This window comes from Tamandua tetradactyla, chromosome 25 (genome assembly GCF_023851605.1).
Source record: "Tamandua tetradactyla isolate mTamTet1 chromosome 25, mTamTet1.pri, whole genome shotgun sequence".
In the NCBI taxonomy this organism is placed as follows: Eukaryota; Metazoa; Chordata; class Mammalia; order Pilosa; family Myrmecophagidae; genus Tamandua; species Tamandua tetradactyla.
In genome coordinates, this window is record NC_135351.1 from 23801340 (window position 1) to 23816061 (window position 14722).

The 14722-nt window shown below is 36.7% G+C and overlaps 1 protein-coding gene across 7 annotated transcripts in view; it reads left to right on the forward strand.

The window, feature by feature from the left end:
- The window catches only part of CDKAL1 (CDKAL1 threonylcarbamoyladenosine tRNA methylthiotransferase), a 689286-nt gene that overhangs the window by 175380 nt on the left and 499184 nt on the right, over positions 1-14722 (forward strand). For all 7 annotated transcript variants that reach the window (XM_077143630.1, XM_077143634.1, XM_077143633.1 and 4 more), the window contains one exon: positions 824-920. In XM_077143630.1, coding sequence (XP_076999745.1) covers positions 824-920 — 97 coding nt within the window. The remainder of the gene's footprint in view (positions 1-823; positions 921-14722) is intronic.

Sequence of the window (14722 nt, forward strand, 5' to 3'; positions counted from 1 at the left end):
AGGTGACCTAAATGCCAATCAGAACAAGAATGGCTAAGCTATGTAGTATGTCTGTCTGCACAGTAGAATGCTATGTAATGTTTTAAAAGGATGCGGATGATCTCTAGGTAAAGAAAAGGAAAGGTGTAGAAGATATTGGATGGAAAAAAAAGTACAAGTTGTGTAATAAAATGTAGATTTCCATCTTTGTATATAGTGTACATTATTTATGAGCACTGGTCTGCTGACGCAGTTTTATGCCTGCGCGTGTGAGGGACGGCCAGGAAGTAACCACGCGCAGTCAGTGCCTGTGGTGGCCTCTGGGGAGCAGGACTGGGGAGGGATGGGAACTCTCAGAGTATGTGTTGTATCTTCTATATTACTTGTTTCTGTATTACTGTTGGAGTTTTCACTTATTTACTTTTTAGTATATTTTACTTATATGCTGAATAAAAGACTAGGAAAGAATGCAGTATATTTTAGGAACGTTTTCATTAATATTTCAGATAGTTGTCTATCTGTAAAATTATTTTTTTCAAGAATAACTTGAAATTTCCTTCGGAATCCTGTGTAAGTGTTTTCTTTTCTTTAAATTGGTAATGAGAAGATAAGAAAAGATATTATCAGATTGAACTGCTATTGTGTTCTTTACTGGTATGATAAATATACACCTCTGGTACAGAAATCTTATTATAATATGTTTTCTTTAAGCAGTGATAAGAACATCTTGTTTCATACTGGATAGGCCTGTTATTATTTGAAGAACTTTATATGCACTCTGCCTCAGTTTCTAGGGGTACACTTGTGAGCAAAAGAATTCTCACTTTTCTCTTCAATCTTGTAGAAAAGCCCAAGAGGAGAACAAGAAAGTAGTGCTAGCTGGATGCGTTCCTCAAGCCCAGCCTCGTCAGGACTACCTTAAAGGACTGAGTATCATAGGGGTAAGTTTATATCTGACAATAAAAAGATATAATCTTTCAATTGCTATATGTATATAATTTTTGTATTTATAGATTATTTACAAGCTATGTTTTACTAATGACTATCTAGAACATACTTTCCTTATTGCCCCTGAAACTGTCATATCTGTATCACTTTAAAAAAAAAAGTTTTTATTGTAGTAACATGCATACAGCTCAAAATTTCCCGTTTTAACCACTCTCAAGTGTGCAATTCATTGGTATTACTTACATCCATAATGTTGTGCTGTCATCACTACCATCCATTACCAAAACTTTCTCATCACCCCAAGCAAAAACTCTTGTACTCATTAAGTGATACCTCCTTATTCTGCCCCATCCTGCCCTGGTCTCTGGTACCCTCTAATCTGCTCTTTCTCTATGCCTTTGCTTTTTTGGGTGTTTTGTATAAGTGATATCATACAATATTTTTTCTTTCATTTCTGGCTTATGTCACTCAACATCATGTTTTCAAGGTTCATCCATGTTGTAGCGCATATCAGAACTTCATTCCTTTTTATAGCTAAATAATATTCCATTATGTTATAAACTACATTTTATTTATTTGTTTATGGACACTTGGGTCGTTTACACCTGTTTGCTATTGTGAATCATGCTGTTTGATTGAGTCCCTGCATTCATTTCTTTTGGATATATATCTAGAAGTGGGATAGACAGGTCACATGGTAAATCTCAGTTCATCTTTCTGATCTGTAAGAGTTTTTACCTTAGCAAAAGAGCAGTTCCTAGGTTCCCTAATTTAAAAAAAGACTAACACAATAAAAAGCCATAGCATGGAATTTAAAATGTTTAATATTCTGGTCTTTGCCTGCCTGTCCAGTAACATGCCTTAGAATTTTTTCCTACTGTACTGAACTGCTTTTCCTCACCCTGAATATAGGTGCTTCTTTTGGGATGCCCACACCCATTTTACTCATTCCCCATGTCTTGGCTCCAATGTTACACATTCTGGGAAGTCTTTTCGGACCTCCCCACGCAGACCTTGATGATCCTGTCTTTGGGTTCCCTTTGCTTACTGTGCTGTTAACTGCCATTTACTCTCATAGCACTTCACATGGTTGTGATTTTAGGTTTACTTATATGATTATTTGTATAAAGGCTTCTGAGCTTCATTAGGAAAGCTTAAAAAAATTTTTTTCTTCACTCTCACTGTTTCTCTACCTTTCCTGTGATGCCTGACACAAGGTAAGCACTGTCAATTGACCAATCTGCTATGTCTTCCCATTATACCATGGTATTTTTGTTGTTGCCATGTTTTTTCCTTTCTGGACAATCAGCTCTGTGAAGACAGAAGACTCTCTCCTTGTAATCATCTCTAGTCAAAAAATGACTGAAGGTGGTTGTCATTCAGTCCATATTTGTTGACCTAATGATGCTTCTTCTTTACCACCATTCTACTGAAGCTGTATTCAGTAAGCCCACTAGTGATCTCCTTTAAAAAAGGCTTTGCTAATTAAAAAAAAAAAAAAAAAATATATATATATATATATATATGTATGTATATATTATTTGCTCATAGAAAAAAATTATATGAGTGCTTGGCATCTGGATTGAAATTTGTAGTGGATTTTTCCTTTTTTGATTTAATATTCACAGGTTCTTATATTGGATTCTCTATGTAGTGATCTTGTTTTCTGCTATGAAATCTTTGCCCCACTAGTAAATTTAATACTCTTTGAACAAACGTTCTCACTTTAAACAAACAGAACCTGAATGTTTGGTAACTTGAGTTTGTTTTCACCATTTGCCTATATACGTTTTCATTTCTCTTGGTTTAAGGCATGAAAGAATAAGGGACTCCTGAGTTATCTTTCCATTTCAGACTTACTTTCTTTGTAAACATAGACCTACTGTGTTAGGGAAATAGGAAACTAGTTAAACTCCGTTTGAAATGGAATATGGTAAAAGCTTGGGGTTCATCTTAGATTTCATCCCAAGAAATTAAGTTACTGAAGTAGCAGATTTTCTCCTGTGTGGGAAAAGCCTCTTTATGCAGATTGAGGTACCATTTTTTTGAACTCCATTGTGTTCAGGGAAGAGCATGGTATACGTTAGGACCTAGGGGAATTCTGAAGATGGGGTGAAGGCAGGTGCCAAATATGCTTCATGTGGAAGGTCATTTTCAATGATGATATGACCCTGAGGCACGGGCATGTAAATGTCTGGTTTTCTGTTTAAAATAGCACCCGTTGCTTCTGTCACTTAGTCTCATTACCATTAAAATCTTTCAGATTTATTTTATTTTTCTCATTTATAATTGGAGAAATAGTAACACAATAATCATTGTAACTTTGTTTTTCTTCAAGGTTTAACTTTTGCACATTTTTCTTAACTATAATCTCAAAACTATTTTATATCCTTAATTTTTCCATGTTATTGCATTAGTATTTTTTAACCATTTTAAAGCCTGTTCTTATGTTCTGTTGAAGGAAATACCAAATTTATGTAACTGTTTCTTAGTTGTTGGATAACAGAATTTTCTAATTTTTGGAAAATATGTGTATGTAGTACATTAATGCCCAAAACAGGCTTTTCATTTTAATTTGAAGTTATATTATGAAAGGTTCTCCAAAGTGGAAAACAGTGTTTGAATTTTAGTTTAACTATATCTTCACCAACATTTAGTATTATTCTCAAATAATAAGATTCTTTGTCAACATTATTTTGTAGAGCATTTTTTTCTGAAACAGTTATATGGCATTTTATTTATCATTGCTAAATGACTTTTTATATCAAGATTATATTCACAGAACAGCGAATAATTTTGAAAGAGATTTTGCTTAGGAAACCAAAAATCTTAATGTATTAGTGTTTGGAGTGACCTATTTCTGTATAGATTGGTAGAGTTGCTACAGAATCAAAAACCTTCTGAAATATAGCGAGTTACAAGGAAATAAATAAATGAGTTTTATTGGATTATACTAAGAAAAACAATTCTGAAGTATATAAAAAAGAAAGAAATATGAAGATAATTGAAATTCAGTGACTTGGGAAAATGCCTTTCGAAGAATGTTTGGAGTTGTATTACATAATTGGTTTACATGAAGAACGTTATTCCTTCTCAGAGTTTCTATGATGGAGGATGGTAATAAAGGTGGTAGGTAGAACAGCTGTAGCTGCCTTTCCTTTGAAGAACTATACATTAACTAAATAAATCCCCTTTTATTGAAAGCCAGCCTGTCTCTGGTGTGTTGCATCCGGCAGCTAACAAACTAGAACAGATTTGGTACCTTAGAAGTGGGGTGCTGCTGCAGTTTGCAAATACCAGATATGTTGGAATGGTTTTTTGGATGGATAAGGGGGAAATTTTGGAGGAACTGAGAAGAGAATGATGGGGAAGTCCTGGAGTGCTTGAAGAGACTGTTGTGTAAACAGAACCACTGCCAATCTGGACAAAGGGGGACACATAAGGGCAAATTGTAGTTTGCAGAGTGAGAACCATGGAAGCTTGGGTCTGAAGCCAAGAAACCTCAGCCAGGAGAGCGGACCCACCTATATACATGGAGAGGATGAGTCTCCCACTTCATTGCAATGGAAGAGATGTGCTGCCTCAGGCCTTGGAGAAGGTACAGCATGCTCCTTGGGAACTGGGGAGAGCCTGGCTGCCACTACATGGAGGGGTTGAGCATGTGCCCCAGAAATCGCAGAGAGCCCAGGTGTGGCCCTGATGCCTTGAGAGGGTGTAGCTGAGAAAAAGATGGTATCCTCAGTGTCCACCGAGGTTGATTCGGAAAGAGGCGGGCCACTGCATAGGTTCTTGGAAAGGGTGGGACTGCCACTTCTAAAGCTGAAGGATAAGTGACTTTCAGTCTTTGAAATCCAATGGTGTTTGTCCTGCAGGTTTTCCTTCCAGTTTTTCCCTATGGGTCCTGTGACTGTCCTTCCTTTGCATATTGGTACCAGATAACTTGTCTTGAGATTCATAGGTCCACAGCCAGAACAGAATTTTTTGCACTTTAATATTGTTTAAGGTGATGTGTGTAGTTGCCAAGTTGACAAGGCGTAGACATATGGTAGTTAGGTTCAGGTGTCAACTAGGTTCAGGTGCCTAGTTCTATTGCTGTGGACTCGAGTCAATGGCATGTGAACCTCATCTGTTCCTGATTACATCTCCAGTCGGCTAGGAGGCGTGACTGCTGCAACGAATGATGTAGCAGTCACTTAATTGGCTGTTGCTTAAATGAAAGAGCTCAGCGTAGCCCAAGCAGCTCAGCACACCTCATCTCAGCACTTACAGCTCAGCACTTACAGCTCAGCCTAGGCCTTTGGAGATCACCCCAGGGAAAGTTGTTGGAAGAGGCTGGAGAGAAAGCCAACAGAGATTGCCCTGGGCCTTCCAAGTAAGAAAGAACCTCAGTTGAACATTAGCTGCCTTTCCTCTGAAGAACTATACATATTTAACTAAATAAATCCCCTTTTATAAAAAGCCAATCTATTTCTGGTGTGTTGCATCCTGGCAGCTAACAAACTAGAACAGGAAGTGATTGTTGGTTTGGGTTTCAAAGGGTAAATACTGTTTAATAACTGGAGGAAAGGAAAGAGGGCTCTTAGCCCTTGGAAGCAAAGGCATATCTGAGGAAAAGCGAGCAAGTTTAAGGGTGCCAGGAAGGATGAGAGAAAAGAAGTGTGTCATAACTTCAGAATAACTTGGAGTGGGAATCTTAAGAGGGGTAGTTGAAGTAGTGCACGTGGGTGGAAAATAGGGTAGTAAGGATGGAGAGAAGGGGCTTGCATTTAATGAAATGTTGAAATTAGAATCAACACGCCAAGGTGAAAACCGGGAGTGAGAGCATGATGAGTTGAGGGTGAGAAGCAGGATAGTCAGGTGGTGGTTTCTACATACTCTTAGTGTCTTGCCTGTTAATGATTTTTTTTGGATGTTATTGTTGCCAGTCTTTTTCTTATTTTGAGTCGTTTATTGAGATATAACTAACTTATAGTAAAATTTACTGATGGGTTTGACAAATCTATTCTGTTGTATAACCACTATGATGATCAAGACATCCATTACACCAAAAACTTCCGTTGGGCCCTTCTGTTTTAAACATCCCACTTCCTCCTCCTCCCCTCCCTCTCCCTAACTTCTACAGACCCTGCAATTACTATATTTTTGCCTTTCCCTGAATGTCACAGAAATGGGATTATATAATATGCTATTTTGTCTCTTGCTTCTTTCACTTAGTATAATGCATTTGATATTCATCCATATATATTTCATTCCTTTTTACTCCCTAGAACTATTTCACTGTATGGATGAACCTGCAGTCCATCGTTTCACCAGTTGATGGACCTTTGTGTTGTTTGCATATTTTTAGATTTATGCTTGATGCTTTATATAGTTTCTGGCTCTATAAATGTTTGTTGAATGAATGTTATGAATCTAAACTTAATTTTTCCATATTGTTCCTATCTAGAGTTAGAGTTACCTAACTCTATCATATTTATATTATATGGTATGTTAGTTGTCTATGCTGCTGTAACAAATTACCACTAACTTAGTGGCTTAAAGCAAAATAAGTTTATTATTTTATGGTTCTGGAGGTCAGAACTTGGCATGGGTTTCACTGGGCTAAAATTGAGGTGTGGGCAGGCCTGCGCTTCTAACTGAAGGTGCTAGAGGAGCCTGTGTCATTGCCTTTTCTAGCTTCTAGAGGCTGGTTGTTTTCCTTGGTTTGTGGCCCTCTTCATTGATCTTTAAGACCAGCAATGCCATATCTTTCTGACCTTTCTTGGGTCAACATGTCTTTTTCTGACCACAGCTGGAAAAAGTTCTTAGCGTTAAAGGATTTATTTGATCACACTGTGCCCACCTACATAATCCAATCTAATCTCCCTCTCTCAGGGTCCTTAACCTGAGTCACAGCTGCCAAATCCCTTTGACCATCAGGTAAAATATTCACAGGTTCCAGGGATGAGGACTTAGACGGCTTTGAGAGACCATTATTCTGCCTACCACATATAGTGGTGTTTGATAATTGATGTTTACATCTCTGATGTTGATTTCTTTTTTAATTCTAATATTACACTGTAATATAATTCTGCCATCGCTTTTAAAATCATTGTTCACTTTAAAATATGCCCCATTATTTAATATGATTATAAAATTGTAATACCCCTAACAATGTTTTCCTATATAGTTGAGTTTAACTGTTTGAATTTCATTATTTTTACCAAACATTTTCTTTCTTTCTTTTTTTTTTGCTATAGAACGTTTTATAGATATTTTAGTTCCTGGTACTGATACTCATTTTGTTGGCATCCTTCTAGCCTGGCCTCATCTTTCAATTAGTAATTTTTATCTCCAATTCAGTGTTAGTCACTCACTGGTACCATTCAGTAGAAAATATGCTTTTAGTGGAGTGAGGAATGTGCTGTCATATAATTATTGTTGAAAGGGCTATTTCTACCATTGGGGAAGAGTTTTGTTCAATGAAGAGATGAAAGAAGATGAAGATGTACTGAGAGGTGAGATTGTTTTGTTCAAAAAGTTAAAGCACACAGTGTCAGATGCTCTTTTGTGGGTTCAAGAAATTTCTTCTAATAGAGTTGAAATACATTAAGTTAGCTTAGTGACTGCTGTGGACTTCGCCATATGTGAGAGATTTTGAGCTCTCCTTCAATAGCACTTATAAAGAGAGGGACTTTTCTTAACATCTTGAAGAATAGATCTTTCCAATTTTATAGAGATATCAGTATTGAACTTTGACCTGTTATATGCTGATTGTTGACTCAAACTCTTGTTATGGTAAAGTCTAACATTTGATGATGTATTTGATGGAGAGGGTTTTTTTATATGATTAGGTCTTAACTGTTGGAAAAAAAGAAAATGTGCATTTTTTTTTCAGGTTTGGGTGGTTTTAAAATTTTGGTCGATTAACTTGACTGAGAATGACAGGTTGTCCTAGTTAGTTTGTTTAATATGTAATCAAAATTAAGAAAGTTCTTTGAGTGTATGTATCTATAATGTATTCACTATTCTTACTCTTGGAAGGACTTGCGATATCTTAGGATAGAACCAAGATACTGTATTGTAAAACCCCAGCCAAATTCAGGCAAGTATGAAAAGACTCACATTAAGTAATAGAGAAAGTGGCTAAAGAGCAGTCTTTGCAGATTGCAGTAGAATTAGACTGAGCAATGCTATTAGAGTTGATCTGTTAACCCTCCATGGGCTTCCTTTGCACATAAACCAGAAATTTACGTGGCATATCAGGGACTACAAAGCCTGACCCTTCTCCAGATTATTTTACGTCGTCTCTTACCACTCCGACCCTCAGTTTCTGACCCCAGAACTTCTCTATATCACTTCTGTCTCTTATCCTTTGTACTTACTCTTCCCCCTTTACTCCTTGGGATGTTCATATGTCAACTTAGCAAGATTTTGGCATCCAGTCTTTTGGTTAAGCAAGCACCGGCCTGATTGTTGCTATGGGGATAGTTCATGGTTTTAAGTCATCAGTCAGTTGCTTGCATTTGTGGCTGATTACATCTAAAATCAATTAAGGAGATGGCCTTCAACAGGGAGAGATGTCTCATCCAATCAGTTGAAGGCCTTAAAGGGGAGAACTGATGATTTCAGCAATTAGAAGAATTTCCATCAGCCAGCTTCTCCTGGGGAGTTCACTGACAGCCTTCATGTGGCTCCCACCTTGCAGCCTGTCCTACAGAATTTGGATTTGCCAGTCCCCACTGTTGTATGAGTTGATTCCTATAGTAAATCTCATAATATTTGTTTTTATCTCCTGCTGGTCCTGTTTCCCTGGAGAACCCCAACCAGCACACTCCTGGGGGTTCATGTTGCTGCCTCTGACTTCTGGTTCAGGTCCGAGCATTCATGCCACCTCTTCACGGGTTTTCCTGGACCACAGGAGCAAAGCCTTCCTGTCCACCCCTGCCACCCCTGGATTTTATTTTCTTCATAGCATCAAGATATGAAAGGAACAGTTTTAGTTTTTCACATGTTCTTCCCCAATTAGATTGTAAGGTCCGTGAAAGCAGTATTTTTTACCATTATACTCTCAGTTTCTGGTTCAGTGCCTAGTACCTGATGGTGCCTAATAAATATTTGTCCAGTGAATTGCACATGTGCCCGTGGGGAAGGGAGGGGAGGGTTGGAGGAATACAGTAGTTAGTTGTGGCCTGGGTTGCTTACAAATTCCAGGCTCAGTTGGGTATCTTTCTGTGATCATTTTGTAATGACTGCCATGTGTATCGTAAAGAGGAAATTCACCAGTTGTGCTATCAGTTTGCCACTCCTTGATAAGACCCACTAAGAATAGTTGGCTAGGGCGGTGCGATGGTGATTCAGTGGCACAATTCTTGCCTTCCATGCCAGAGACCCAGGTTCGATTCTCACAGTGCCTGCCCATGTAAAAAAAATAGTTGGCTAGAATCTAAGGTTTCCTTGTGCCTGAGTTCCCTGAACTCCAAAGTGAAACTGTTGTCATAATATATGTGTATTATTCACACAGAGCCTGGAATGTAGTAAACACTCAAAAAATGTTAGCTATTACTCTATTATTACTAGTCATGAGCAATTTTTCTAGCTGCCGGTTGGTCTGGGAAAAAAAAAAGACTCTTGAAATGCCTACTAAAGTAGGACCTCTGACTGCACGGAGTTTGTTTGCTCCCTGACTGCCTCAGATGAGTGGAGTATTTTTTTTTTTTTTAAGCCTAATTGGCAAAATTTTGTTTGCAGTACAGACCTAAAAGCCATGAACAGTATTAAGGTTTTTATTCATACTCCTTGCAGCAACTCACCTTTGAGTGATTACAGTATGGTATAGATTGGTGATATGTTTTTGAAGTTTAAATTGTGCCATCATATACTTATTGTCATAATCATCCTCAAATTTGATAAAAGCTATTTTATGCTATTTTGAACTTCAGAAGTGTTAAATCACCATCCCTCTTTTTTGCGCCCCTTGTGATGTTTGGGTGATCTTATAAATAAACATAAGGTAAAGTTTTGAATCAAAATGAGATAAAGTATTTTAAACTATTTTAGCCATTCTCTGAACTGCATTTTCTGATATGGCTGACAGCAGCCACATGTGGCTATTTAAATTCAAGTTTAATTCAGTTACAATTAAAATTAATTTCCTTTGTTGTACTCCGCAGGTTGCAGGTGCGCATTAACCACAGGTGGCTAGTGGTAACCACAATGGACAGCACAGCATTTGAATATTTTGATCATTGCAGAAAGTTTTGTTGGACAGCCTTTCTCTAAAGAATTAGAAAACTTCATAATGGCACTTTTATTTGCTTGAGGTGCCTTTGAATAGGCTTGTTTCTTCTATATATGTTTAGGTATAAATTTGGAGTTCATCAGAGACAAATAAAATATTTTTATGGATTTCTTTTAAAAGTTCTGCAGCAGAATGACTCATTAATGTTATTTATGAATTGTTTATTCACCAACTCCTTTTTCATTGTCAAGAACATATGGAGTCTGTAATAGAACATACTGCATGTCTTTCTTTTGTATATTTATAATGAAGTATCTGAAGGATGTAAGATACTATTTTATTTTATTTGAATTATATGATTAAGTTTTTGTGTGTTCAGGGCTGCAATTTATAGTATTAATTAAGTTGAGCTTTTTTTTTACTCACGGAGTAAATTTAATGTACTCTACTGTATGTGAATCTTGAGTTTGTTCTTGTGCTCATGGTTATTTTTTCTTCTTTCTTGCCGCCTGCCACCCAGTGCTTTTTGGCCTCTGATTTTCTCCGTTTTCCATTTATTGCCTCTTCCTTGACTCTTCTCTCCCTTTTTCACTGTCTCCACTTCTTTATTTTCTTCCACCACTTCCTCTATTATCTATTTATTGCATATGGAAATGGACATCATAGTTTCTTTAAATCATTAAATGAACTTCTTCCCTACTTGTTTATAATCCATTACTTTTTAAAATCAGAGGATTTATTTTCAGCTGTATACTACCAGACACATTCTTTATGACCATCAGGGTAAAAGAAGGTCTCTTTATTTCTTCCATATAGCTTACCAAGCACTGATGATTCATGGTGTGGAACAGCGACTTTTTATAGGAAGCTTTTGCTCTACAAAACATATCCACAAAGCAGTTTTGAAAATGCTGATTATAAGCTTCTCCCTCTGCTTCCAAGAGAACGATAAATATTAAATATTCTTTAGGAGATGGAAAGAATTCCTTATTTTTTCATAGTTAAGGGCATAATATAGTTTTGGAAAGTTACATTTTTGATGTTTTTAGGTCTGGGTAAAGAAGACAAAATGAATATAAAAGGAAATCATCATGAAATTTGTTTAAGAATGTATGACAGAACAATTTGAACTTTATGTTCTTTTGTTTCTGTTCAGTAGTGAAGAGTTGGCATCCTATGTTAGATCTTTTTCTTTCTTTCTTTTAATTATTTATTTTTCGTACATATTCACATACCATGTAATCAGCCAAAGTGTACAGTCGTTGGTTCACAGTATTATATAGCTGTGCATTTATCATCACAATTGACTTTTTTTTTCTTTTTTGTTAAAAATGACATATATACAAAACAGTAGGTTTCACAGAACATCACAGTAATCAGTTATAGAACAGATTTCATAGTTTGGTATGGGTTACAATTCCACAATTTTAGGTTTTTACTACAATTCCACAATTTTAGGTTTTTACTTCTAGTTGCTCTAAGATACCGGAGACTGAAAGAGATATTAATATAATGATTCAGCACTCATACTCATTTGTTAAACCCTACCTTCTCTGTATAACTCCACCATCAGTTTGATCTTTCTCCCACTGTTTAGGAATATTTGGGTTATGCTCATCCTAACATTTTCATGTTAGAAGGGGCTGTTGATAATATGGGCTAGGGGAATTGAACTAGTTGATGCTCTGGAGAGGTTGGTCCCTCTGCGTTTCAGGACTTACTTGGTCCAGGGACCCATCTGGAGGTTGTAGGTTTCTGGAAAGTTACCCTAGTGCATGGAACCTTTGTAGAATCTTATATAATACCCTAGGAGACCTTTTTGAAGCCTTTTTACAATGGTTAGGTCAGAAGAAATCAGAATTTAATAGTAAGCAGTGAAACTAGAAAGGAGAGTCATATGTAGAAAATTCAGGATGGAGGTTGACCTCTTTTAGTAGAGCGACATAGAGACAAAAACAGTATTTTGAAAGACACCTTTAGGAAGGTAATAATGTCTAACTATGGAAATGGAATAAGAAAGAAAGAATAAAGAAGCAGTAGATATTTAATATCTCATTTTATGCAATAGATATGGATGTGTGTTTAGTTGATTCTAAGTATCTTAAAAGTGTGAGAATGTGATTTATGTTCTTAATTGTGACTCAATGGAAAAAAAACACTTTTTTTTTTCTCTTTAGGGTGACTGTACATCTCCGCTGTAGTCTAGTGTGTGGTAATTTATAGTGCAATGCTTAGAGGGCACATCGACCTGAAGCATAGCTTCCTCCTAGCTCCCATACAACCACTGTGGTGCCAGGGCAGAACGTCAGAGTGAGTCTTGGGAGCTTTCCTTCTTTTTCAGATCTAATCATGTCACCCCGTTTGTTGAGGAGTTGGTTTGTAGATCCTAGAAATCTTGAGGAATGGCCCTCAAGTATAAGCTTAGCATTTGCATGTCCTCCCTTCAGTAGAGTCAGAGTTTGGTAAAAGTTAAGCTTTTTACCCAGCCTTTTATTTGGAAATGCAAATCAACACCAGAGATTGCAGAGCAGACCTCAAGGAGTCAATGGCATTCATTGTGTCTGGACGCTGTGTGATGCCTCTCTTATGGCTTTATATCCAAGGTTCGTCAGGAACCTTGAGACCACTTCATCTTCATAGGCTTTTTATGCCCGTTTGCTTTGGCTATTTAATCTAGTTAGTGTCCTTTCTATATTGCTGTATGCTCTCTCCCCCATGATTTATTCCTCCACTGCCTGACCTCTTGCCAAAACTTGCCATACACTGGGTCTCTGGAATGCTTATTTCAGCACAACATTCTGCTTTCCATCCTTGACTTTTTTAAAGAGCACAATAAATCTTTTATTTCGAAACTCATATAATAAATGTGTATGTGTATATATATATATATATACACAAACACACTTGTATATATACCTATGTCAAACTTTTATTTTGATACAATTTCACATTTACAAAAAAATTGCAAGAATAAACAAAGAATTCTTATACACAGTTTACCCAGATTCCCCAAATGTTAATGTTTTAACACATTTACTGTTATTTTCTTTATATATATACTTCATTTTTTTCTGATTCTTTTGGAAGTTGCAAATGTGATGCCCATTTACTTCTAAATGCTTTACTATATATTTCAAAAGCAAGGATCTTCTAACTATAGTACAGTTATCAAAATCAGAAAATTAACATTGATAGAATACTGTAAGCCAGTCTGCAGACTTTATTCACATCTTGTCAGTTTTCCTAGAAATGCCCTTTTAGGAAAAGAAAAATCCCAGATCAACAGCTGCCGTTACTGTCATGTCTCTTCAGAAGACTTTAATCTGGAACAGTTCCTCAGGTTTTCCTTGACTGTCATGACCTGGACCTTTCATGACCACCCTCAACTTTTTTTTTTTTTTTTTTTGGTAATACCAGAGTTGAGATACAATTCAGATACCATACAATTCACTCATTTAAAATAAAGAATTTAGTGGTTTTGGGTGCTTTCACAGAGTTGTGCAACTATCGCCACATTGAATTTTAAAACATTTTCATCTCCCTCAAAAGAAACCCAGTACCTCTTTGCAGGCACCACTCATCTGTAGGCCACCACTAATGCACTTCCTGTCTCTACAGATAACCCTGTTCTGTGCATTGCATATGAATGAAATCATGCAACTTGTGATCTTTCATGTTTGGCTTCTTTGAGTTAACATAAGGATTTCAAGTTTCCTTCCTGTTGTTGCGTGTTTCAGTGTCTCATTCTCTTTTATAGCTGAATAGAATTCTAGTGAATGGATGTGCTACCTTTTATTTACTCATTCATCATTTGATAGATAACTGGGTTGTTACCACTTTTTTGTCTATTAACTGTGCTGCTATGGACATTCACATACAAATGTTTGTATGGACATGTATTTTCATTTTGCTTCAGCAGTGGAATTGCTGAGTCATGTAGTAACACTGTGTTTTCCAAAGGAGCTGCACTATTTTACTATATTCCTACCAGCAGTATATGAGGTTGCTAATTTCTCCATATCCTCACTGACACTTATCTTTTATTTTAGCTATCCTCATGATGTGAAGTGGTGTCTTATTGTGGTTTGGGTTTTGATTTGCGTTTCTTGGGTGGCTAATGATAATAAACATTTCCTCATGTTCTTATTGGCCATCTTTGGAGAAATATCTTTTCAGATCCTTTGCCCCATTTAAATTTTTGTAATTATTGAATTGTAGGTGTTCTTTATATATTCTGGGTACATGTCCCTTATGTATGATTTTTCAAAATTTCTCCTCATTTTCTCTATCTTTTCATTTTCTCAGTGGTGTCCTTTGAATCATAAAGTTTTTAACTTTGATGTCCAGTTTATCTGTTTTGTTCTTTTGTGGCTTCTGCCTTTGGTGTCATAGCTAGGAAACCATTCATTAATCCAAGGTCACGAAGATTTATGTCAGTGTTTTCTTCTAAGGGTTTTATAAATTTAACTTTCAATGTTTTAACAGAGTGCATCCCCTCCGTGTTGTTCTGACATTCCTCCAGTGGTACTGCTTCTGAGTCCACATGCTGTGGGACTGCGTACAGTGCACTAATAG